This window comes from Megalops cyprinoides, chromosome 12 (assembly GCF_013368585.1).
Source record: "Megalops cyprinoides isolate fMegCyp1 chromosome 12, fMegCyp1.pri, whole genome shotgun sequence".
Classification (NCBI taxonomy): Eukaryota; Metazoa; Chordata; class Actinopteri; order Elopiformes; family Megalopidae; genus Megalops; species Megalops cyprinoides.
This window is the reverse complement of record NC_050594.1, coordinates 27,943,874-27,969,508: the sequence shown is the minus strand read 5'-3', so window position 1 is coordinate 27,969,508 and position 25,635 is coordinate 27,943,874. Positions and strand designations below refer to the sequence as shown.

The following is a 25,635-nucleotide window of genomic DNA, read 5'->3' as shown; positions in this document are numbered from 1 at the left end:
TCTAATGCATTAAATAATCAAACTTCAGATACACACATTTACATCTATTTTATGTAAGACAGTATATACATTACAGTGAATTCAGAAAGGCTATACATTTATTTACCAGAATTTATGTTTTAAGCTATGGAATTTTAAAATACTTGTGCATTGACAATTTTGAGAAAGTGAATTCAGAGTGTATTGTTAATGAATATGAGTTTGCTATTGCTTTGTTGTTAGATAGTGAACAGATGTGAATTTCATAGTGTGTCTTTCCATGACATGGCATTTTCCCCCTCTTGCTGTTTACTCTGTTCATTTCTGCTTTGACAGAACAGTCCTGGCAACAAGCTATATCCCTCTCATCACTTAACTGTCCCACTTCTATGCTCTCTCTCGCTGACAAGAGACCACTTGTTAACAATCTCTCTTTAGAGATGGACAAGGTCAAAATTCAGGCTTATTTTTCCTCTCAGTGTGATGTAAAGGATTGTTAAAACAGAGAAAAACCAGGGAGATGTCTTCCAAAAAGCACAACCCAACCAGTTTTATTCTGTCATTCTGTACTAACAAGCTATATGGGTGCCTATTTTAAGGGGACGGACCCTTCATCCTTATCGTTCAGGATGGATTGTCACACTTTCCAGTAAGACGTACAGTGTTGCCAAGGAGCACAGAGTAAATGCTCTCCTTCCAAAATACAGTTGGTGTTTGGTTCATTTCTGAGTGCCTGCCCTCTAGCAAGGCTAATGAGGCAATTGTAGCCATCCTGGTTTTACCAAGGAACATTATTCAAAAGAGACAGACTTGTGGATCTTCATCTGCGCTGCATTGCAAGCTGTGCACTGTGTGAGGTGCGTGTACGACACAAACAAAAGACAACTTTTTTAGTTTCTTTTTAGTTTTTTTTTTACAAAAATCCATGTTTATTTTATTTCATTATTCTGGCTTTGAACCAACCACAACAGCAACGACAAAAGGCAAAAAATACATCAGTATCCAGGATGCATATGAATACAGAGCACTTCTCAAAGCAAACACGGCCGGGTGCATAATGTCCCTTCCTACCATTACACAGGGACTGAACTGTCCTCGTGTGCTGCGGGTGTCACTGCTGCTAGTGGTTCTGCAGATTATGGATATTTACATGTTAGAGCACTGTGGTACTGTCCAGGGCTCCTATCCAAGCCTGTTACCTTTCTGCTGATGAGATACAGTCCAGAGCGTATTATACCTTCTAAACACACAGGCAATCACTTCGGCTCTGCTTTCAAACTCAATCTCCCTGACTCCGCTAAGGGCTTATCTGAAGGGGGAGGACACCTTTAAGCTGCCACCATTTTTAACCGCAACACCAGATAAAGCAGGATTTTCTGCTGCCCGCGCCTGACCCGCACTCTGATAAGCAAGTGTTGGAGTGTGATGTCTGAGTGCTTCGATCCCTATGGCTTTGGCGTTGTCACACCATTCTATTGCTTTGACCTCGAGGCTGCCGACAGCATGCGCTGGGTGCCTCCGACACACAAGCGGATGTCTAGTTTGATTTGGGGGGGGCGGGAGGGGGCTTGTACACCGAGACACCGAAAGTCAAACGCTAGGCCGAGCGACGGCCGGAGCGGCCGGGGCGAGGGGATGTCTGGTGTTTATGCGATGGCGCAGACGGGCGTGGCTTGGCCCGCGGGCAGGGCGGGGCAGGGGCGGGTCACATGGGGTAGAACTGCGAGGCCGCCTCGGAAGACTGGATCTCCACCTGTGCCATCTTGAACTGCGTGCACTGCAGCCACTTGCGCAGGGCGGAGGGCAGGGCGCCCGGCTGGCCGCAGCCCTGCAGGCCCTGCAGGCACTGGTGGTTGACGCGGTTCTGGATGGCCTGCAGCCGCAGCTGGAGCCCCGCCGACAAATGCTGCGGGGACCAAGAAGGTTGGCATTAGCGTTAGCGTTAGCATCATGAGTCCCCAAAACACCAGTCTGTTTATGAATACAGGACATGCTAATGTCATACTCAAACGTATGAACCAATCATTGATTAAGGAAAATCTAAGTCTGGCATGTCCTTTAATATACTTGTTTTCCAGTCAAATTAGAATACTAGTTTTATTCCACAAAGTAGGGCTATGAAAGCGAGGAAAGTTTACCTTTAAGTTAGACTGAATCATGGGCAGCCACATAGGAATGAGCTGAAAGAAAAGACAATGGAAAGGATGTGGGTAGGCTTCACTTCATTTACACATGTAACAAACCATGAACAACATCTGCATATGTCCAAGTATAACAAATGCCTTGGTATGGAGCCAAAAATGGGGGGCGGGGGAGGGGGACACAGCAATAAGCCTGTTTCTTCAAAGAGCGACCTTAGGCTGCACATGACAAATGTGTCACTCCTGCTGTACAAACCCGCTGAAAAGCTTAAGCTCACCGACCTTGACAAAGATGGTTGAGTTGCATTCCTGAAGGGCCTCCATGAGGCTGATCACATGCAGACAGACCATCTCCACCATCTGGAAAAGAGAGGGAGGAGAGATCAGGAGGCTTCCTTGCAGAGATTTCCACAATATGCCAAACTCTTCATCTGAGTGATCATAGACTGGAGCCTGTGTTAAACCCAGCAGAGAAGGACTGTATGGTGCCCTAATTCCAGACTGTGACTAATATAGACTACGACAAACAAAGCTCCACTTGTTTTATATCTTATTACTGCATGTTAGACAACATTATAAAGGAATTATACATCAGACTGCAGTCAGAGGCCCAGTAATTTAGTTCCATTCCTTTCCCATGCGGACCACAGTGCTTAAATCGCTTGTGATGACTTGTATTTTTAGTATTTGTATTATTTGTAGGGCTGTTTATTTGCATGTACAGTTTCCCAGGCCAGCTGAATCAGGCTTGTGTAATGTCCTCCACCTTTTCCTTGGGGAGACAGCCTTGCTCCCTGGGTCAAAGCGCGTTCAGTGTTTGAGCAGGAGCTGGTGAGTAGAAAGGTTAACCTGCTCGGAGGGGGGTTGATCTCAGCACAAGACCAATGTGCTGAAATGTCAGGCCTGGACTGCAGCAAGTGACCTGACCATGAATAACTACACCCTGGAGAACCACTGCTCTGAGCCAACACACACACATACACACACACACTCATGCATATGCACACATGGACACATGCACAAGCAAGTGGCTGGCGCACAGCACTGTAAACTGCTCCAATGAGGGTGTGGCTGGGTTTGTTCTCTCTTCCTGATTGGGGCTCTATCACCCATTCATGCAGACACAGACATCTGCTCTGCTGCCTGCACACATCAGTGCCATCACCACAAGCTAAAACGCAAATGCAGCTTATGTTCCAGATTTTGCCCCTTGTCCAATCATCAATTTAACTTCTCAAATGATTAATGGATTCATTTAAGAAACCAATGCAAGCACATGTGTTTTAAGGCATAGCTAAGCAATGGGCCCTTGTCCTGTTCATATAAAGTGCTCAGTGTGATGAAGCACTGCTTGAACAGACCGATGTCCCTGCATGCTCTCAGACTCCGCGTTCAGCCCGGGGCGGGGGATCCTCACCACTTTGTTGTGCGCCATGAGCTGCAGGATGCTGGGCGTGACCCGGCTCCAGAACTCCAGGCCCGTGAGGATGGCGCTGGAGGAGAACTCGTTCTGGTTCTGGTTCTGCAGCGTCGGGGCGGCGGCCGCCTGCTCACAGTAGATGGTCCAGAGCTGGGCGAACATGAAGGCGTGGAACAGGGAGCACATGTGCAGCACCGACGTCTGCGGAGAGGGCAGAGAGGAACACAACACAGGCAGGAGATGAAATCGGGACAGGCAAGACCTGACAGCCCCGGTGAAGCATGGCTATCATCACGCCGCGGCTCCTGATGATATATGATGTACTGTGCGCCTCGGAAAGGAGTCCTGGGTCCAGCCCTGATGACTCACTGCTTCGAGTTCAGTCACTGAACATTAACGCTGAACACCGCTGTCTTTGAAGCGCCCATCGATTTCAATGCCTCGGAATACCGAGCCTTCACCTGAGGCTTTTGTGTCTTTCAACGCAAATTCGAAATGAAAGCGAGCATAATTAAACATTAAAACCTTCGATTCTCAGACGTTTTGATCTTCTGTGCATGAAGGGGGGGGGAAAAAAAAGCGTAAATGTCCTTCCACCGATGAGATTGATGGTAACAATGAAAAATGTGATCAAGGTCAGAATCAAAGCCGGCTATTAGTGTGTGAGAACGCAGCTTGGAAAGTTGTATTCATGAAGCCTGGTTACCTAACCACAGGTCACTGCTTTGAAATCATATGCTGCAAAAAAAAGAAAAAATGAAAGTGAATCTCTGTTCTGCTCACTGCTGTGAAGGCAGGAGACATCAAACAGTCTCTGTTTAGACAGCGTGATTATTTATATTTCTTTCCACACCTAAGATACTAGTAATCAAGGCCTGTGCGTTTGTCTGACTGTGTGTGCTACCAGTTTAATAATTCATTAATCCTGTGAATCCCTGGGCTTTGTTGTTTTGTTCACATTAATGGGAGCCATTAAACTCCTTTCTTTGGTGACAGCTGTTCTCCCTCCAGGTACAACGCTAATTCTTCCTCACAAAGCACTGTGGTCCTTTGTACCATCCGTTGCACAGCTGATCCGTGACACTCTGCATTTGCTTCTTTTAGGTGACACTGAGGCACAGGTAGCGGAAGGGAAATGAGGACTTGAGACACACCAAAATGATTATTAGCTCAACACTACCCACATGCATGAACATGAAAGTTCACTGAGCAGCTCATATTGAATATCAGCTACACAGTGTAAAGTAATTTGACTCGTCTTGATGTTGTGAGGCACTTTTGGGACAAGTTGTAATCCCACACCTTGGATTGCTCCGGAAAGCCGATCAGAATGACGATGAGGTGATCTGCGATGTGGGACCCAGCGTCCAGAGGGATGGGCATACAGGAAGTGGAGCCCTGGTGCAAAGCACAGTGGGTAAGGGAGCCCAGCAGCAGCCAGGATAGCTGGCGAATGTGTGACACGCACTCAATGAACTCCTTCGGCCTGCAGGGAAAAAATACGGTCATCTCAGAAACCCACACCGCTGCTTTTCAATACAGCAATTACTATTTCCACTCTTTCTGTTTCTGCCAAGAGAACTGCTGCATACCTCATATACAATTATGAATTTTATGTGTTACTACCAGTCATGTAGTACTGCGACTCCCATTGCTACTGTTAATCAGTATCGTTATGACGGATCAGTTTTGTCAACTTCTCTATTATTGTTTGTAACTGTTATTACCACTATTTATACTACTTCTACTGCTACTACTGTACAATCTTTACCATTCTCAGTGTTGCAACAGTAACATTAGTAACAGTGGTGTAATAATATTGGTATTAATGTTTCTCACCCTTGCTGCATGGTAGATGGAGGATGGTAGAGCCAAGGCAAGTAGCGGATCACTGCCTTGTTGTCACGGTGATTGCCCTTGCTGATCTCCATGGCAGCCACCTGTGCCAGGCCCACCTTTAGGTTCCCACCAAAGGTGTCCTCATGAAGCGGCTGACAGCAGGCCTTCATGTGGCTCTGAAGATGAGGTCACAAGACAGGTCACATGACTCTGTGTTGTACGCAGGCAGCAAGCCGAAGGGCACTGCGATTGCCGTAGCATTGAGTAGAGTATAGGAGAGCTATCGTTTTCTGCACATCCACTGAGCTAAACACACAGATGCATCAGTTTATGAAATATTTACATTGCTTAGAGGATAGCGAGTTCACACTCACTCAATACTGTTTCATGAATAATCAAACTGCAAGCATGAGATATTATCCATCATTTATACAGTGCGTACCATGTCACATCACAGTTTAGCTTTCACTTATGACAACAGTTGAGTCATACTTACTTTTAATTTGGTCAGTGTATGCATATCTGCAATGAAGTCCAGCAGCTCACTGATGTACTGCCTCATGCACTCCATTGCAGCGGTTGTGCACTGAGAGAGAGACACACACAGTATATGAACTCAGAGCAAAACAATGGTGCCTGAAGCACTGGATTGCTCTGCTGAGGCAGTGTCTTGCATCATTTCATAAGCTCATCTGGAACATGAAAAAGTGCTGCTAAAACACACTGACCAGCAGTGATCGTATAGTTAGAGTCTGCCTTATCGTGCAGCAACATATGCTCATTAGGAAAAGGACAAACCTGTGTGGGCGCACGGCTTACTCACCCCAGGAAGTGAAGAAATCATGTGTTTTTGGAGAATGGTGGATTCAGCCAGTCTTGTGCCAGCATCTGCACAAACAAACTGATACCAGCCATGTAATTTCAGTAATTATCAATGCTAAACCTAAAGTCACACTAATTTCAACATACATAGAGAACAAACTCTCCAAAGTTGTCAGAAATAACTGGGATATTGGTAAGATCATCAAGCAATCACAAATGTTCAACGGTATCCATAACAGCTGTTGGGTAAACCTCTTGACTGTGTGTCTTACCTGGACCAATAGTAGCAGGTTGATGTCAGGTAAAGGAGACTTGAACTTCAGAGCCTGCAAGAGCTCCAGCACAACAATCCTGGACATGTAGAACTTATCCCTCTCCTGGTTGGTGAACAAACAAACAAATCGTTCAACAGATTGATGATGATAAAGAAAACGATGGCAATCTCATAGATCGGTCAGTAATAAATCTGACCAACATTTCAGTTTCTTCCCCTGCAAAGCTATGGCATCTTTCCAATAGTGTGATGGAGCGCTGTGCAAGAATATAGTGTTTACTGTCCCTGGTGTCATTTATCTGCGGGGAGGCTTCAGTGGCACAGCAGCAGGCTGGTCTCTTAACACCCCGTATCTTTCTTCATTAAGGCTCTGCAGAATCACTACCACACAAGGCTACGAGGCTACTTTCTGCTGATACTTTTTCTGTTGTTGCCTGTTGTCGTAGGTGATGAATAATGAACCTCCCCTCATTTCTCTCGATATTCTCTGGGCTTTGGGCTCTGAGTGCTCGAATCCTCTAAGCCACTTTTTTTTTGGGAGAGAGGGATACGAGGGTGCTCGATGAACTGACAAGGGCTCCTCAGAGGCGATTAATTTTTTTAAAAAACACAAATCTGTTGCTGAGGAAAAAACTTGTGCACAAAGCGCAGTCATGTTATTTTCAAAACACCATCTGCAAATGAGTCAATGTTTTTTCACATAATGTCAGATAATCTCCCCTTGAACAAACATGGCTTGGTAAAACATTACTGAACCTGCTACAGCAACTGGAATAACATGCTTATGTCCAATGATAGCAAAGATATTAGTCATAAAGTGGCAGCAAAATAGTTAACTTCAGTATAAATACTCATTTTTTTCCTTTTCTGGATCATTAGGCCACAATTTTCCACCTCAATCATTATAGAACCTTATTTCAGCCCAACATGTGGCTTGGCGTTTATGCAACAATCAGTTCAATGCATTACATTATTGTCATTTAACAGACACGCTTATCCAGAGCAACTTACAATTTAATGCATATTTAATGCAATATAGCTGCTGGATCTTTACTGGGGCAATTGTGGGTTAATTGCATTCCTCAAAGGTACAAGAGCAGTGCCCCAAGAGGGAACTGAACATTTGAGTTAGGACCCCGGTTCCTTGCCACAATGCCACCCTTGTACGTAAAGTAAGGATTCGCCACTGTAAACTCTCCCGGCACATGACGTCTGATAGGTTATGATAAACATTTTCAAGCTTAATCTAATGCAGAGATGTGTGGGACAGAGCCATAAAGCTGGGGGGAATGAAGCACTCTGCAGTGACAGGAGTGGTAATGTAATGTAGAGAGCCATCCAGCTGGCTCCTCGCAGTGGGGCCACGGGCAGCCCCACTGCGCACCTCCATTACGGGTGGAGAGGCACTCTTATGTGCGGCCGTGCATCTTCCACAGCCACTCCAAAATATGCAAATCAATATGAGCTGATTGGGTACTTCATCAAGGAGACACTGCAGCCCGTTGGCAGGGTCCTGTGCAGCCGCGTTGCGCACTGAGGGATGCAACGGGGTGGGAATATTACCTTGTTGAAGGCCCTGTAGCACAAACCGCAGAGCTCCACCAGGTAGGAGAGGCTGAAGACTCCGTACTGAATCACAAAGCTCAGTAATTTGGAGAAGGGTTCCAGGAGGCTCTGTGAGTAGGAGGGGAGAGGTCAGTAATCAAGGCCCGAAGCCCCTTCAAATCAGCGCACGGCAGCCGCAGGTCACGTTTCAGCACGGCTCTGGTTGTTATGGAGCTGTACGTGGGTTGCAGCACGATTACTACACAAAACTCACAGCGTAATTCTCTCCTTCCAAAGCTTTTCATTCAAGGGCACCTACTGAGGTTATCTTCAGAACAGTTCAACCCAGGGACACCCTAAAAAAACTTCTAAAAACTTACTTTATCATTATTCCTTATTTTACCTATTTCAATAGTATTAATGTTGAAAAGGAAGTCTCACAGCACTACATCTTGCAATAAATGCCAAAACAAATTTAGTCAGCCATTAATGTTTCAGTTGACTGACCTTCACTGGACAGAGGTCAGCAGCTAGATTTAATGTGAGTTACAGTGTTGCAAGAATTCATGATAATTATATTTTTCCTCATTACACTGAAATGAAAACTACTTGTGCATGTTTTCAATGAAAACACTATTACTCTTGAAATAATAATTCATATGATTCATTTTATTTAGCACTAAGCAGTATTATTCTTATTTCTTATTATTAACAAAAAATCTTACATTAGTCCAATTTGCTGTTATTTTCAGAATAAAATATTTTCACACAAATAAAACAATTGAGAAAAATGTGTCACGCATGTCAAGATGTTTTTTCTTCAATTGAGAGCACACTTCAAAAAGTGTGTATCCTCACATTATTAAATATTAAACGTTTTTTGTTTTGTTGGACACTTCAGATCAGATCCCTTATCAATTTTTCTTGTGGACTATACACTCCATAACCTGAGAAAACCTCAAAAAAGGTTCCAGGAGTGTAGAACAAAAGAATCCCAAATAGAATCTGACAATACATCAGAAACACTTTGAAAGACTTACACACATGCACGTTTTTGAAAGAATGGGTGTTGGATGCTTACCCTTGTGGCACTTGTAGCAGGAATCTTTAATAGGCAAATAATGATTCTCAGGCTGGAGTCTAGTGGACACTGTGGTGGAGAAAAGTCATCAAAGGCTTATTGAAGTCCACTTAAGCCACAAAAATTACATTCATGTGGTTTAAAATAGTCTGTGGGCATAACAATCAAAGTCTACAGGACTATTTTCCCTCGCCATTGGAAGGGAGCACAGTAAAGGCTGAAGGAAATACCTTCAGGGGTAACACAGAGGGCAGTTTGGTCAGGAAGGTCTGGAACTGGTTGCAGATAGTGGTCCACAGATTGCTTGGAGAGTCCATTGGTAGGGCCTCCATGAAGGTTGCAATGTTGTCTAGGCAGTGCAGCATGGTGCTTCCTGCTGGAAGGCTCTTCTTGTTGTTAAGACCCTGTGAATATTATACCAGCTCTGAGGTCTGGGCTTTGTGGAGATGAGTAAGGGTGAAGCTAGGCTGAGATTAAATGGCCATGGTTGGTTCAATGTGGAATAACAATGTGTCACCGTGGACGTTGCTGGGCTTGACCTTGTAAGAAAGCTGGCATTAGAGGTGGAAAAACCTCATGACAGTTATTACATCTGATGGTCAGGAATGTATAAAATCTGTAAGGATAACTTTGGAAAAATAGGTTCTTCGACATTGGACATGCCACCACAACGGACGGGGTTCACCTACAATTTGGGGATTCAAGGAGGATTCAAATCAATTTATGTTTTTAAAGTTGGAAGGGTGATAATGCTTATTCATCTGCTCATGGAACAGAGACCAGTTTAAGCTCCCTTTGTAAATCATTGAAAGGCAAATCTTCTTGTCATTTTCACAAACAGAGATGTTTATAACTAAAGCTGCACAATGATCACAAACACGGTAAACACAGTTATGTGACAACATTTTGGAATCCTTCTTATTTTGCTTTTAAAGCAAAGCAAAAAAGTGCTGCATAAAAACAGCAGGAAACCAGAGATTTTCTTCTTTAACAATGTCTCCACCTGGTGGAAAAATATAAAAAAGCATCTTTGCATAGGAAGGCACATACTGGCAACTCAAATCTTCTAAATATACTGTACTTTTGCCAGCTCATCTGCCAACAGTTTTCTACTCAGCTCATCTGCCAACAGTTTTCTATGCACCACCCATTGAAGAGTTCCTGAAATGTGTTTTTTGCAGACAAGAGCTTACCTCTAACAGCTGGTTCAGCGCAGCCACGGAGCTCAGTTCATTAAAGTCAATGAGGGATAAAGCCAGAGTCCTCAGGAAACTTCCATCTAAGAGTGAGACACCAGTAAAAAGGGAAATCAGGTCCGTTTGTTTCAGGGCCCTCTCATCTCCCGTCTGTGCAGTGAAGGTGTGCTCACCTTTGATGTTGCTCTGGAAGAGCTGGGGCAGGATGCCGTTGGGGGCCAGCTGGTGGAAGACGCAGCGCAGGAACTGCTTGGCCACGCCGGCCGCGTTCCCCGGGATTAACATGCTGCAGAGACACAAACAGGGTGCACGTCGGACCTGCGCCTGATCCAGTCATGCATGCAGGTGTACTGTACATGAGGGGAAGGTACACAGGAACAGTGTGAAAGACCATACCTCTCAGCTTGGCCAGAGAAATTCACTGTTGAAGCCAACCTGCAGAAAATTGAAATGCCGTCTAATTAGTGGTTGCACTTCCTCTCACATTACACTGGCAAAATTTTCAGCGCAGGTACAAACAGAAACGGAAAATAGGTCAGGAACCCAGTTCATCAACAGGTACATGCATACATCACTCAAGGCAATTACTGTTGTTTCGTTTAGAGAAACAGACATTAAATCTTCTTAGCAGTGCCTAAATAACTGCATCATCACCTATGCAACGAACAGCCGTCAATGCAAATGTATAATGTACCATACACACATCTAGTGCACTCTGTAACGTAAACTTCACGCGGTGTGAGTGGAAGTGATGTCACGGAGGTTTGCATCTGTACCGGCCCACGGATTGCATGATGTCCAGGAGCAGCGGTGCAGCCAGGTCTGGGCTCAGGTGGATGAACATGGACAGCACCACCACAGCCAGCCCCAGGGTCTCCTCATCGTACTCCTCCAGCACTGCGCCGCAGTCACGGCACCTGCCAATGGCACGCCTGTCAGGTCAGCCCCACCCCGACACCACTCACCTCTCAACCTATCCCAGCGTTCCCCTCCAAACAAATAATAACTACAATAATAATGAGTAGGAGGCAGAACTATCACTCTAGGAAGCAGAACTATCAAAAATCATACTAGACATACTAGAGTGTATGGGTAAATGTTAACATGCTTCTATTAGTCCAGTGGAAGTGAAGGATTATTTAACTGTTCACAGTCAAGTATAGTGAGGAACTGGTGAGAGAACATGAAGCAGATGTGATACTTTTTCCACTATACCATTTCATAAAACTACAGCTTAACAGTCTATATGTATATATGGCTCCATATATGGAGTTTAACAGGCAAGGTCCCCAGCAAAGTCTTTGCTCTCGGAGATGACTAATAGCTGGGCTGATGCAATTGCGCTGCTTCTTTGGCCTCCGTGACGGGTCCACGAACAATCAGCTGACCTGTCAGTCATGGTGGAGGGCTGCTCGTCAGTGAACTCCTCAGGTGCGGGCACAAACATGCTGACTGTACTGGGAGCAGACAGCAGGCTGGTCTTGGTAGCACCTGCAATCCAAAACACAAATATGCACTGTCATACCTGTTATATTTCCCTCCAGGTACATTAATCATCACTGTCAAAAAAAACTGTTTAAACAGCAGGCGCACATCGGAGCATTTTGCGCATTAATTGTCCTCTTTCTCCATCCCACGCTCTGCCCGTCCGTTGAAGGCGTGCTGATTAATAAACAGGAGGTAAACCTTGACCGTGGGGAAAAATTAAGGTATTAAACATTCATGATGTTTCCGCGCCTTGAAAATGTCACAAAATAAATTGAAATGTCAGTTAAAGCAGCGCTAAGGGGGAGAAGCCAAACCTTTTAGCCGACCTGTAATCAAATGAAAAAGTTGCCGGGATGTTTCAATTAACATTTCTCTTTCACGGACGGAGGCAGGTGCCGGGCTGGCGCATTAATCTAACACCACGACGAGACGCAGGAGGCCTCCAGAACCCGTTCCCCCCGGGCCTGCATTTCGTTGTGCGGTTTCTGTGAGGACACCTCCGCTTCCACGCTGAGAGCCTCAGGATGCATGTGGCCCAGCCTACACAAAGCTGGGACCTCATGACAGAGGTGGTGATATTTGTACATGGACCTGAGAGTCTATTTGACCTTCGAGGTGATTGGGCAGACGGTGTGCAGTGTGTGAGCGTATGAGTGTATGGTGAAGTGAGTTCCGTCTTTCTGAAGAGCCAGGCCTCGGCGCTGGGCGCTCACCTGTCTCCCAGGTGCTGATGTTGTGCGGGGCGCTGGACTGGTGCTCCAGCTGCCTCTTCATCAGCTGGCTCATGGTCAGGGCCCCCAGGGAGCCGCGCTTCACCTGCCGGTACTGAGCTGGGGGCGACACACACACACCGCCCTGCTTTTGAGCTGCGGGATTCACTCACTCTCACACCACAGCCCCCAGAGCCGCCGCCAGGAAGGGGCAGCGGCTGAGGGGTGGGACAGTGGGAGGGGGCAGGGGATGGGGTGTTGGGCCACCATTGGTTTAAACAAGCCACACTCATAATGCGATTAAAGACCATTTTGGTTTTTGATCTGGTGTATCTGGTTTTTGGTGCCATTTTGAGATAAACCATTCTAGCAAATCCAGCACAGCAAATCTCAGATAACTGATCACCACATTGCTGTTTATGCCATTTAAAAGGGAAGATTTTGTTCCTTGATTATTTTTCTGTAACCTTACATTATCTGAAGCTTCCAGGGTTTAGTCCTTCATAATAATGGCTTTCCAACTTCTCTCTTAGCTGCTCTCCTCTCTGTTTTGTCTCTCTTATCTACTCTCAACAGAAAAGTGTATTTACTGTTATTTTTAAATAAATCATGTCTGTCCTCAGCTTTGGTGCTCAGATTGTTATTATGAGGACCTGATCATTGGCAGGCATCCTCACAGGTGGTGTTGGCAGTTTGCTCTGTTTAGTGTGTCCCCACCAGGGAGTCAGGTTTGACTAAGTGACCTGAGTAGAAATGTTCAGGAATGGCACACCAGCTGGTACCCATGGCTCTTCCGCAATGATGAGGCCATAATGAAGCTGTTAGGAGTCTTCAGAGAGTGATAAACCAGGACTCCAATCTGTACTCTCTCCTTCTATGCCAACAGATAGGCCACTTAGTGTAGCTGAGGGAAGCAGTTTAGCTAGGCTTTACTACCCTGGCAGACAAGCAAATATTCAAACTGCCACTTTTCAAGCATTGCCTACACAGTTACCATTAAGAAAGCAATTGTCAGTAATGGGCTACATTTTATTACCTTTAGAAAACAGTTTTAGTTCTGACCCAACTTAGCATTCAAAATGAATTCAATATAAATAAATACATTACACTGAATGGAAATAAATATGAAGGGATGAAGTAAAAGGATGTTTTGTGTTATGCCTACCTGTTATGTTATGTCTATCTGTTCTGTTATGTCTGTCATATTATGTTATGTTATGTTATGTTATGCTATGTTGTTATGTTACATTATGTTAAATTATGCTACATTATGTTATGTTAAGTTAAAACAAAGTAAAAAAAAAATACTTTGCTTTTCATTTTGTTTACCTTTGGAAATTGAATTCCCTTATCTGTGCTAAATTTGATTGCATTTCTCATTTAATTGGTATTTTATTTCATTTGCTTTAACTAATGGTATTTTTGCCAAACAAGAACATGTTGAGCTTATACTGCCTCCCTCTGACAGGCCAAAAGATATTTTGTGGGAAGGTTGTGTTTCACTAGGAACTGTTGTGGTGGTACAGGGGTTATTCAACCTCTCTGATCACCATCACATGTTTTTCTCATTGATCTCACTGATTCACATTACAGTACTAATGAAAATTAAAAGGTTTCTGTGTTCCTACAGTATCATCAGTGACCAATGGGATTTTGACAGAGCTGTGCTATCAGTAAGTCTACTTTAAAAGGCGTATATATATATATATATATTATAGTCTATCTGTGGTTGATCAGTACTTTCTCTGAATGTATGAATTGCACTGTAAAAATTAAAGGCCAAGTGCTGGGAAAACCAGTGACGGCGCAACAGCGTTGTGACTCTGGAATGGTCTGGAGAGACACAGAGGAGGGTGAGGATGAGGGAAGCCCAGGCTGTCAGTCAAAGGTCAGCACAACACCCTAGTGGTTGCTTTGTTTAGGAAATAGAAGAAAGAAGCATTCAGATCCTACTTGATATCGAAGAGCGGCTGCTCGTTTCTGGGATTGCAGCTTCGAGAGTGGGAGCCGAGGCAGATTCCCGCGGCTTTTCCAGAGCGGACAGAGCTTTGTGATCTGGAAGGCAATGTGGGTGAGTGACGCACAGCAGCAGCAGCTCCTGACCTCACTGTGGGGTTCGAGTCCTCTCATTTAGGCTAGCGTTTGCCCAGTCCTGGCCCTGGATGCCTGGAGCCCAATGAGTCTCCAGCTCTCTCAGCTGTTCCTTCTACATTCTCAGTAGGAATTAATGCCAGGACAAGGAATTAAAGTACATGCCTATTTATGCCCTTATTTATGCCATTTTACAACTAGCTGGTATTTTATTCAAATTTTATTTCTCTTGTTTTAAAATGTACCCATTTGTAACAGATTTTTTCTTTCCAGATATCTCAAGTTCTTCTTTTTAAGAAGCTGTTTAAAAAGCTAATACAGTACATAGACTCTTAAATCACGACATTTTAAATTACTTCAGAGATATTCACAAGTGTTTCAAGTGCTAGACTTCGAAGTGTTAGACTCCAAAGTTTGAAGTGTAAATGCTTTATCAAAAAGAAAAAAATATATCTCAGCTTGCTTTATTGGTAGGCATACTTGAAGAAAGCTAGTTCATTTATCGGGTACTGAGGTTACTTTGTTTTTCAAAATTTTCTTAATGTTAGTGCCTGCATTTAGCACTGGCTGGAATGGATGAGGGAAGTACATATACTGAGTAAGCACAATACATCAGACAGGTACACTAATATGTCCTCTCCCAGGATAAGCTCAGAAGAATATGCAGAACCAGAAGACAACACTTCCTCATCAGCTTATCTGAAGAGCACCACACAGAAAGTAAACGGTACAATGTGAATAAATGCAACAACACACAGCCATAAAACGGATCATTTGTATCAGACAGAATGCAGTCTATGAAGTCTGCTGTGTATGGTTCCTTTGCCATAGTGCTGAAAGATCTGTGATCAAATGGCGTGTGAAACACACACACATACATACATACATTCATACATTATATACATACATACACACATACATACATATATGTGTGCATATATACCTACATATGTACATACATACATACATGCATATACGCTACTACACACACATACACACACATGCTTCACTGAATAGATAGTAATGGAATGGATTAATGACCAGTAAGATGTTTTGAAACATAAGATTTGTGTATGAGTTATTTGGTTAGATATGTATCTGTTTAAAAGAAAACATTCTGGATAAGACATTCACCCAAGGTCCTGACTCTCTGTGGTCAGTACAGATCACATGGCTCTCCTTACAGTACTGGCCCCATTAACATCTGCCTCTGTCAATCTAATCATATAATCATCCCCCAGTTACACTGGCTACACGAATCCTTCTCTGTTCATCTCATCTGATGTGTGGTGACCATTCTGAGTGATAATGCCATGCATGACTCTGATGCATGCTACATATTAGAGGTAGCTGCATTTTGGTGAGCATCTCTCTCTGGTGTGTAGTTATATGTTAATATAATGAAAGTTGCTACTCAATTCTTGATTGTTACTCATTTCCATGGATATGACTGCTACTCATTTTCATGAATATGAGTTGCTACTCATACTCATGATTCATTTTCATCATGAAAGATCTGTCACATTGTGTCTTACCATAACAGAGCCAGGTACAACTTTTCCACGTCTAGAATTAATCATGGTGTCAGTTTCAGGAGACCTTTTTCAGACTCACTTGGCCTTCTCTTCCATCTCTGACACAGAGCGCCCCCTAGTGTGCATACCTGAGTCTGCGGGCTGGTCTGGCAGCTTGTCCAGGGTGTTAAAGGAGATGTCCAGGTACTCCCTCTGGATGGCGCTGACGGCGATCTTCCTCTGCTTCCTCTGGCGAGGCACGATCTGGATCTTGAACTCGGCCTCGTCGTTTTCGTCCTCGGGCTTGGGGTCGCTGTCCTCCTCGTCACCGAGGTCGTCATTGTTGTCCTCTTCCAGCTGGTCCAGGGCGTCCCCTACGCCCGCCTCCTCTGGGACATTCAGGTAGACAGACTTCCCTGTGGGGCTCGCACCGGGCCCTCCGCCGGCCTTGATGTCCTCGGGGTGCACGCAGGCGTCATCCAGGGACATTTCGGGGACGGCGGGGGTCTTCTTCAGGAGGTCCCTCTTCTGCTTGAGGGTCATGGGGCTTTCCTGGGACGAGTCTCTGCAGTCCTCCGGCTGCATGAGGTCCTTGTTGGTGTCGGGCAGCTCCAGGGAGGCGGTGGGCGTCACGGAGGCCCTACCCCCCACAGGCTGCAGGGGGCTGCCCATGGGGTCAGGGGCGTGGCCGTCTTTGGAGTACTCCTCCATGCTCACCTGCACCACGGGCCCCAGGCGGAGGCTGTTGCTGGTGGCTGGGGAGACAGGCAGCTTCCCGTCGGGCTTGACGCCGGCGGGGTTCTGCATCTCGAACTCCTCGTCACTCTCTACGATGCGCAGGGGTGGCAGGGGCTCGAACACCAGCGAGTCGCTGTCCGACATGGACAGGATGGAGTGCTTCTCCGGGATGGAGGTGCAGTCGGAGGAGAGGTCGATGAGGTCGGGGTCCTCCTTGGCCGGCGAGGCCCCGCCGGGGGAGTCCTGCTTGTCCTCCACCGTCTCCATGCAGCTGAGCCGCACCTCGGGGATGACCGGCCTCTTGCCGTCGGGGTGGCCGTCCCGGGAGCCGCGGCGCTCCTGTGTGTCGCTGCCGTCCGACGAGCCCTTGGCGTGCTGCTCGGCGCGCCGGGCGCTGTAGGTGGAGGAGGGCGGGCCGTGCAGGTCGCAGCGGTCGATGCAGGACTTCCTGCGGTGCTCGTCCAGGTTGTACAGGATGGAGTCGGTGTTGCCGATGTCCAGGGACTTCTGCTTGTGCATGGCCTGCAGCCGCTTCTTCTTGGTGCTCTCCTCCCTTACACAGCGCAGGATGCTGTCCTGCAGGGCGCTGGCCTCCCGGTACTCAGACAGCTCGATGTCACCTGACAGGAAGGAGCAGAAGAGGTTCCAGGTCAGGCATGGCTACAGTCACCTATTTCCAGTAAAGCATACACTGACAAGCTTATCACAGCAAAGAACTACAAAGACAAAGTACATGACCAGGGCTATTCTGCAAAGAAGGGAGGGTTATGCATTAATAGTGCTTTTGTAAAATATCTCATAGTATTGTCTTACTGTCAGGAAAAAAGCTTCTATTGGCATGAACAGAAACGGGCTACAAGGCTCTACAGGATTTGTGATTACCCTGCTATAAACATGTGGCTAAAAGTGAAATTCACACTGCCCTCCCAAAAAGGTAGCAGCTAAAGATGAGTGGAGATTTCATACAGTACATACCAAACTGAATAAAGAGTAGCCCGTAACATTGTAGACATGCTGGTGTGTAGTGTCGGAACTTGAGATTACATTTTAGAAAATGAACTAATTAGAAAGTCCACATACAGTAATGATTCATTTTTGAAGGTCACCCCATCTAAGCACAGTGTATATTAATTTTGATATGGTCCACACGTATGCTGCCCAAGGCAACCAGGAACACTTTAAAGGGGACTTCAGAGGAATTTGTAGGCTGCTTTTGCTGAGGTTTATCCAATTAGTTCAGTCTTTCATACCGCAAATCTCAAACCTTCAATTTGTGCAGCAGCAACCTTTTTATTAGATGCACAGAGCGCTGCGCAACGCCCTCGTGAAAACAGGCTGTCCTGATTCTGCCAGAAAAGCCTAACAGAACCTTTCTGACGGGGCCCACCGGGCCTGTTGTTGATGGAAAAGGGGTGTTCGAGTGTGACTGCGCCGCGCCTCGGCTCTGTGATAATGAGGAACTGGGTCCAAAATGAGGGAGCCCTCTGAGAGCTGCCGCGCCTACTTTTCTGAGCATTCAGCTCCACTGGCTGGTACTTCACAGACTTGCTGCCGCCAATCCTCTTGAGCCGGGCGAAGAAGGTCTGGGACTCTTTGTTGCACGCCCCGGTTGGGGTGTCGTGGATATCGGATTCGTCAAAGACGCTGTCCTCCTCTGTAAACAAACAAAAAAATCACCAAACCGCGATGAACTCACCCATTTTGCCTTTGTGATACAACTATTTCTCACAAACATTCTTTTACTGGAATATATTTATTATTCATAGAAATTGGGTTGTCTCAATATGTTCTTCCCTTTTGGTATAAAGGAGGTGTCCCAGTGGTATTTAATTTTCCTGCTCCCATTTTTATAACAATCACCTCTTCATTTGAACATATATCGTTTGATCAGATGAGAGACTCTGGGACCTAAATCTTAAGCCATGAGCTGTTCAGATTCCTCTCCCCCCACGCCTCCCTGGAGACGTTTGAGCCAGAGGGAACAGTACCTTTCTCCTTCTCGCTGTAGCGGCTGATGTTGGAATTGTCGCTGTACAGTGGCCCTGCGGTGGCGTGGGGCCTGCAGCTGTGGTACTGCGCGTTCAGGGTGTTGACAGTGATGTGGATCAGGTGCAGCACCACCTTGCTCACGTCCATGTCCCTGTAGGGGTACTGCGCCACAGGAGAGAAGCTCAGTCAGGAAAGATGGGGGACGGAATGCCCTGTCAATCACTATGAATTAACTAAAGAATAAATCATGTGATTTAATTACCACAGATGAAATATGTTCTTCCAGTTAGTAGTCTTAGACCTACTAAATTAACCTTAAGGGTGATGCTATAGTAAGGGGCGGCAGCATAACATGAGGGGCAGCAGTGTAGCATAATGGTAAGGAGCAGGACCCATAACCGAAAGGTTGCAGGTTCGATTCCCCACTGCTTTACCCTTGGGCAAGGTACTTAACCTAGAATTGCCTCAGTAAATATCCAGCTGTATAAATGGGTAACATGTAAAAAATGTAACCTACGTAAGTCATTCTGTGTCTAAATGTAATGCTATTTGCTATATGGGAAAAGATGCACCAATGATGACGTGTGACATTAACAGTAAGGTTCCACGGCTGTGCTCCTGTGGTGTTACCTTGTAGAGGATGACCAGCAGGGCCTTGAGCCACATCTGACGGATGTGAGGGCGGAGCGCCCACAGAGAGCAGCGGGGCGGCTGCTGGAAGTAGTGCCGCAGCTGGGGGCAGGTGCAGTACTTCAACACCTGCACCACCAGGGGGAGCAGCTGCTTCCCCAGTCCGATGTTGTAGTCCATCACCTTCAACGCACAAGTTGAGACGGCACTCTTTAATTGCCAGCAAACGCACACAGAGCCCTCCCAGTCCCCTGCCTGCAGTCTCATTTTTGGTTGCAGCCGCTGTCCTGTGTTTTTAGGCTGCTACCTGCCTGTTTGATTAGAATCGACAATGCCTTTCTTTGTTCTTTTCCCTTACCTGAGCGATGCCCGCGATGAAGGCGTTGAAGCAGGTGGAGGTGCGCATCTTCTGCGGGGCGATCATGAAGCAGCCCTCCTGCTGGTCGTAGCCTAGCAGCACATACAGGTGTCTCTTGACAGTGTTGAAGGCCTTGGCGCTGCCGATGTCCGCCTCGGCGCTGCTCTGATCCTTGGCCATGAACTTCATCAGCACCATGATCAGGTGGTGGACCGTCTGGTGGTCTATCCCTGCATCCTCCGGGAGCAGGTCCTTGATGACCGAGTCGTCCTCGGGTGCGTTCTGGCCTAGAAGAGGGGCTGAACCATCAGGGTTACAGGGCAGGAGAAACCGTGCTGCAGAGAAGGGGAGGGGGGAGTGGCACAGAGAATTCTGGGTCACCGTGTCTGGTCCTCACAATCACTCTACTACGCATTTTGAATCGAACAGCTGAGAACTGTGTATTTAACATTGTTGATGAACAACTGTAACTGTAAGCAAGTCAAAGTCAAAGATATACAACTTTAATACAAGTGAATGGGACACAAACATCGTCTAATGGAAAACGAAACGCTGTGGAGTTTATTATCACATTCCTGAGTGATGTAGAGCAGCACTACTCAACACCAGCTTTGGAGGGCCCCAGTGTCTGATTCAACTAATGTGTCTCCATTGAACCAATTTAACTGTCCTCCCCAGTTTTTAGGAGGGTTATGAAGAGTACTGGAAAACCTTCTGGTTTATGGCCCTCCATGTCAAGTGTTGAATGCCCCAGACAGAAAGTCAATTAAGCACAATTAATGAAAATACAGTACCCCCTCTCTCCCATTTTAAGGGGCATAGCTGGAAAATGAGCACAGCAACCACAGAGGGTACATTTCAGACCTCTTCCACAGGAATAAAATATGCTCTCACCGAGAGCTACAATGAAGGACATTTTGTTTCTGTTGATGGAATGAGTCGGACTTGTCTGTTATTTACCTGGCAGGACTTTCTCTATCATATCTCCCAGAGTGGGGGCAGACTGCTCTTGCCTCGTAAGCCTTAGAGCTAAAAACCACACATGGAGAACACGATTTAGGAAATGTTCCGGGGATGCCACAGGGTGTGTGTCTGAGCTTCAGAGCAACTAGGGCATTCACACTCCTCAAACCTATGCCACAGGGGTGAAAACACAGCCTCTATCAGGGCCTTCTCACTGTGCTGCTGTGTTAATTGGATGTGTTCCCCAATTCTGAGGGAACTTTCACACTCATGAATAAGAAAAACAAAGCAGCAGCAAGTGTGAGATTTGGTGATGCCTTTTTCAAATTGCATCAGGCAAAAATCAATCAAACGTGACTCTGAATGACTTGCCTGAAACTCAGACTGCACTCCGCGCCAAAAAAAAAGTAAAAGGGGGGAGGAGGTCCCCCCTCCTGCTGACAAAGGGTGCGAAATGGAGGGCAAAGTAAAGAGGAAAAAAGTGACAGACTTCTGAAACCATCTGAGAGACAAGTGAGTGGAGAGAGAGACAGTAGGAGAATGAGGCAGACGGGATCAGGGACAGACACTCACAGAGGCGGGAGGGGGACGGACACTCACGCAGTCTGTTGCTCAGCGTCTCGGGGAGGGAGAAGGCCCGTTTGGACTCGGACGGGCCCTTCACGCTGTCCCGGAGTGAGCGCACGCTCTTTTGCCGGTTCCGTGCAAAGCGGGCCCGGCGGATCTTCCACATGGCGGCATCGCTCAGGTTGGCCACGTTGGTCCGTACCGCTGTTATAGCTGTCAGAAAGGGGGACCGGCGATGGCTGTCAAAATGCGCTCTGGTGCCAGACTGAGAGTCTCGAAATCGATGCTGTGAGTATGCAGGTAGAATGCTAAACACCAAACCCGACTGTGGAAATACTGCCATCATTTTATTCAGTTCACAGACACAGACACAGACACGGCCGCACCCACAGGCGTGTACACACGCGTGCACCCACACACGCACCCACACACGCACCCACACACACACACACACACACACACACACACACAGCGTACTGGTGGGGAAGGGGAACTCCTTGTTGCAGTCCAGGTGCAGCTGAGCCTCCAAGGACAGCGTCTCGAAGCGATTGACGAAGAACTCCCAGCTGAGTGCCGGGATGTCCTGCTTGAGGAAGTGCAGCAGCAGCAGCTTGCTCAGGATGATGGGCCGGTCCCTCACCACCGTGTCGAACTGGAAGTCCAGGCACAGGCACAGGCCCTGAGGAGGGACAGAAACTCATCACAGCCACATCCAGGAGGAGGGTCAGGGCCCGGGCAGGAGAGCTCCTGCTCACACTCACCTGCAAGGCGGGCCTCTTGATGGTGTCCAGCAGCAGGCGGGCTCGGGTGGCCACGGCTGGGTTCACGTCCTCCACGGCGGCCAGGAAGCAGCAGAAGGCGTGGGCCAGAGAGTACTTCAGCATGTGGTTCTTAGACACGGAAGTGATGTCCAGGAACCGGCAGAGCACAGCCACTCTCTCCACTGGCAGTGACAGCAAGATAGGCATCGCCAAACTCAACAGCTGTTTCCATGGAGCCAGAGGCGAATATCACTGGAGATGATACAATCTACCCTCCTGGCTGGTCTGTTCAGATCTTCCATTTGATACATGGTTAAACTAAGGAGCTGTAGTGATTCAGCATCCAGGAAATTTTTAAAGTATATTGAGTCTCGTCTTGTTAGTTTTAGTGATAGAGAATCTTTGTTACTACTACATGTGACAATCCCAATGGCTGTTATGCTTGGGTTTAATTGTACAGGGTTACTGTAGATCAACTTCTAATGAGTAAACACAAGTACAAATGCATGGGTGCTGTATGCCGCCTTCTCTCTGGGTGAAGAAATCATCAGATGCTTTTAAGGTGCAATACCAGTTCTACACATTAGGTGGCATTTATAGACAATAAATTCTCATTGACTTTTCCCCACTGACTCGTTCTACACCTCGTTTTCTACAGAATCAAACTTCACTGAATACTGTGGTCAGTGGCGCAAATTATGAGGCAATACAAACATTCAAATATGGTCAGGGCAAAGAAAAATATGTACTTAAAGGCTGGGACATGGGAATACTGAACAAACAACTAAAATAGTACTGTATATGTATAGTTTTGTTCATTTTGTTATTGCTCAAGTTAAAAAATGCTAACCTAGTATAGGCAAATATACCATTAGCTAAATTCCATCATTAAAGCTGTGCATTGACAGGCTCAAGATGGCTTCCCCTTACAGTGTCACACCACTAGATGGAAGCATGGTCACAAATTGTGATCAGGGCAAGAGCTGTCTCGCCAGATTGCTTGCAGGAGTCAGTGATACACAGACGCCCAGCTGGGCTCCTTCTGGGTGATGTACAGAGATGTGTAAATGACCATCTGCTTCAGGCCAGCTAAAGTCTCTAATTTGAGGGTGTAATTAGTTAATTACAAAAAAAGACTTATTGAATGGTTAAGGTGTGTGCAAAACAATCAACGTGGGACAAGCCATCCCCTGCACTCCTCAAGATTTCTATCTTGAATAGCTGAGCGCTCAAGAGATCAAAAAAGACAAATATTTTTTCACTCTTTTTAAATTAATGATCCATGTGCATTAATCTGCTGATTGAGGGTCACATCTTGCCTTGAGTAACTCTCATATGTGTGGGCGATTCAGTGCATGACTCTGGAAACTGCGGATCTCTCTCGACTCTCCGCTGACTTTGCCACACAGACCCCGTCCTCAAGGTCGTCCTTTGCCTCAGACCAATCCCAATCACTGCCCCCTGATTAATCCCACAATCTTTCAGTACCAGGGCTGCCTCGGTAACCATGGGAACCCCTGACAAGTGCAGGGTAACGGGAGATTACTGAGGCTGGCTGAGGGGGAGTCTGCCTCCTACACACTATGGCACTTACACACTCGTACAGGCATGTGCAACTACGCAGAACTAAATGCAACAGGGACGATGCTGAACAAAGCACTTTAGCGTCCCAATATTAATAAACAGCTACAAACGAGCATTGTTGATAGATGCTTAATCTTGCGTGGTAATAACATCGAGCCATATCTTTGATCATTAGCACCCCTTGCTGTTGATGTTTGGGCTGCACCAATCAGCCGTGTGATGTAATTTTTCCAAACAAATCACAGGGTCTCCCTGCACATTTTCTCTGCCCCACTTTACCATGCAGCTCACGCCCAGCCCTGATCCCAGCCCTTACCTGCTTCAAAGCGCATCTTCCAGTCCTTGCTGTTGAAGTTGCTGTCCACGATGCCCCAGAAGATGTCGGCTCCGTGGGGCAGGGAGAGGGCGTGCAGGAGCTGGGGCACCGCCAGGGAGGCCAGCTGGCAGAACTCGGACTTCAGCATGCGCCACAGACTGGGGGGGAGGGGGACCCCATACACAAAAATAATGCCTTCAGAACACATCTTAGAAAATCATTTTTTTCAGCTCAATCACTATATTTAAAATGTAAATTATTGCCATTTTAGTATATAGCAACATATGTCTGCTTTGCATTAATATGTTTTAAATACGTCATCTGCTATATTCTTGGGCTAAACAACATATTTCACAGTTTATTACAATATATTTCATTTCCACATGGGCCAGCATCTGAAATACCTGGGCCTGCTAACTTATCCTTGGACCTGACATCTGGTTTTACACCATATCCTAATGTTATTGCAATGCCATGCAGGGACTCCATTCATCGGTTAACAAAGGGTAGATTTACAGAAGGCCAGGAATTTCTCACAGAGCCGACGGTGAGAGGAAGCACTGCGGCACTGGATTGGTGCTCACCTGGGTATCAGCATCTTCTCCTGGATGTAGGCCAGGAACTGCGGGTGGTCTTTTCGGGCGAGGTACAGGCACTCTCCATGAAGACAAAGGATTTTCAGGCAGTTCAGCATGTTAAAGAGAATGTCTGGCTCCTCAAATTTAGACATTTCCTAGAGGATGTGGATGAAAGTACAGCATTTTTTATGTGCAAATGAAAAAAAAAAATGACAGAACTGAGAAATATGACTGTTAAACGGGGACAGCTGCCACCAACCTGCAGTATGGTGTAAATAAGCTTGAGGGACACTGGCAGCTGCTGGTAGGAGAATTTCTTATCAGCATTGTTCTTCATGGCTGTGTGATGAAATAGACATGGGGGGATGAAAGAAAATCTTGAGCTGCTCACGGCTATTAGAAAGAACAGCATAGCATTCAAGTCAATATATTTGTGGCTTTGCATCAATTTCTTTTCATTTTTGTAATTTCTTGCCTTTATTGATTTAGTTTTATATTAGTGATGCCTTTAACGGACTGAAGTATTCGCATATTGCCTGTAAATTGTATGTGAAGAGTGTGACTTCTGTCCAAAATGAAACCCAAAGCAGTACTATTCGTGTTACAGCTCACAGCCAAATGCCTACGTCTGGGTGTGGCAGGTGGCTCGTGTCGCCATGGAGACGCACAGGGGTTCTCGGGGGAGTGGCTCTGGTTGCTGGGGTTGTCCGTCTGCTTGCCGGCGGGGCTGTCCCCCTCCTCGGTGCCCTGCTCCGTGCCGATGGAGAACTCTGGGCGGGGGAAGATCAGGCTGTCCTCCAGGCTCTCTGTGGGCTCCTGCGGAGGGACCAGCACAACACAGCAGCCGCGGCAGCTCATTAAACACTGTCTTACACCATGATACAGCAGGTATCAAAAGGTGCTCGAGCACTATTTCGTAAAAGCTGTAGATGGGTGTTTAACACCCAAAAGTGTTTTCCATTCAACAAATGTGCCATTGTGCCAGGATTTTGGGTCAGAAATTTATAAAGCATGTAGAGAATTCAGTCATGTTAACTCAAAAGGGAACCTT

At 46.4% G+C, this 25,635-nt stretch overlaps 1 protein-coding gene across 7 annotated transcripts in view; it reads right to left on the bottom strand.

The window, feature by feature from the left end:
• Positions 1-932: 932 nt before the first annotated feature.
• The window catches only part of LOC118786643 (protein unc-79 homolog), a 51,970-nt gene continuing 27,267 nt past the window's right edge, over positions 933-25,635 (bottom strand). Inside the window, exons 20-51 of one of the 7 annotated variants that reach the window (XM_036541828.1) lie at positions 25,253-25,400; positions 24,844-24,923; positions 24,591-24,739; positions 24,007-24,164; positions 22,107-22,288; positions 21,823-22,024; positions 21,379-21,558; positions 20,776-20,844; positions 19,816-20,150; positions 19,458-19,640; positions 18,827-18,989; positions 18,343-18,492; positions 16,250-17,458; positions 14,449-14,550; positions 12,499-12,615; positions 11,686-11,788; positions 11,074-11,214; positions 10,694-10,732; positions 10,471-10,583; positions 10,295-10,380; positions 9,332-9,505; positions 9,102-9,170; positions 8,039-8,149; positions 6,474-6,578; positions 6,203-6,280; positions 5,876-5,965; positions 5,380-5,555; positions 4,843-5,026; positions 3,538-3,741; positions 2,403-2,480; positions 2,118-2,159; positions 933-1,885 (exon numbers count right to left, since the gene is read on the bottom strand). In XM_036541828.1, coding sequence (XP_036397721.1) covers positions 1,685-1,885; positions 2,118-2,159; positions 2,403-2,480; positions 3,538-3,741; positions 4,843-5,026; positions 5,380-5,555; positions 5,876-5,965; positions 6,203-6,280; positions 6,474-6,578; positions 8,039-8,149; positions 9,102-9,170; positions 9,332-9,505; positions 10,295-10,380; positions 10,471-10,583; positions 10,694-10,732; positions 11,074-11,214; positions 11,686-11,788; positions 12,499-12,615; positions 14,449-14,550; positions 16,250-17,458; positions 18,343-18,492; positions 18,827-18,989; positions 19,458-19,640; positions 19,816-20,150; positions 20,776-20,844; positions 21,379-21,558; positions 21,823-22,024; positions 22,107-22,288; positions 24,007-24,164; positions 24,591-24,739; positions 24,844-24,923; positions 25,253-25,400 — 5,421 coding nt within the window. In that variant the 3' untranslated portion in view covers positions 933-1,684. Of the gene's footprint in view, positions 1,886-2,117; positions 2,160-2,402; positions 2,481-3,537; positions 3,742-4,842; positions 5,027-5,379; positions 5,556-5,875; positions 5,966-6,202; positions 6,281-6,473; positions 6,579-8,038; positions 8,150-9,101; positions 9,171-9,331; positions 9,506-10,294; positions 10,381-10,470; positions 10,584-10,693; positions 10,733-11,073; positions 11,215-11,685; positions 11,789-12,498; positions 12,616-14,448; positions 14,551-16,249; positions 17,459-18,342; positions 18,493-18,826; positions 18,990-19,457; positions 19,641-19,815; positions 20,151-20,775; positions 20,845-21,378; positions 21,559-21,822; positions 22,025-22,106; positions 22,289-24,006; positions 24,165-24,590; positions 24,740-24,843; positions 24,924-25,210; positions 25,401-25,635 lie in introns of all 7 variants that reach the window. The other 6 variants (XM_036541829.1, XM_036541832.1, XM_036541830.1 and 3 more) reach the window with 6 other exon arrangements.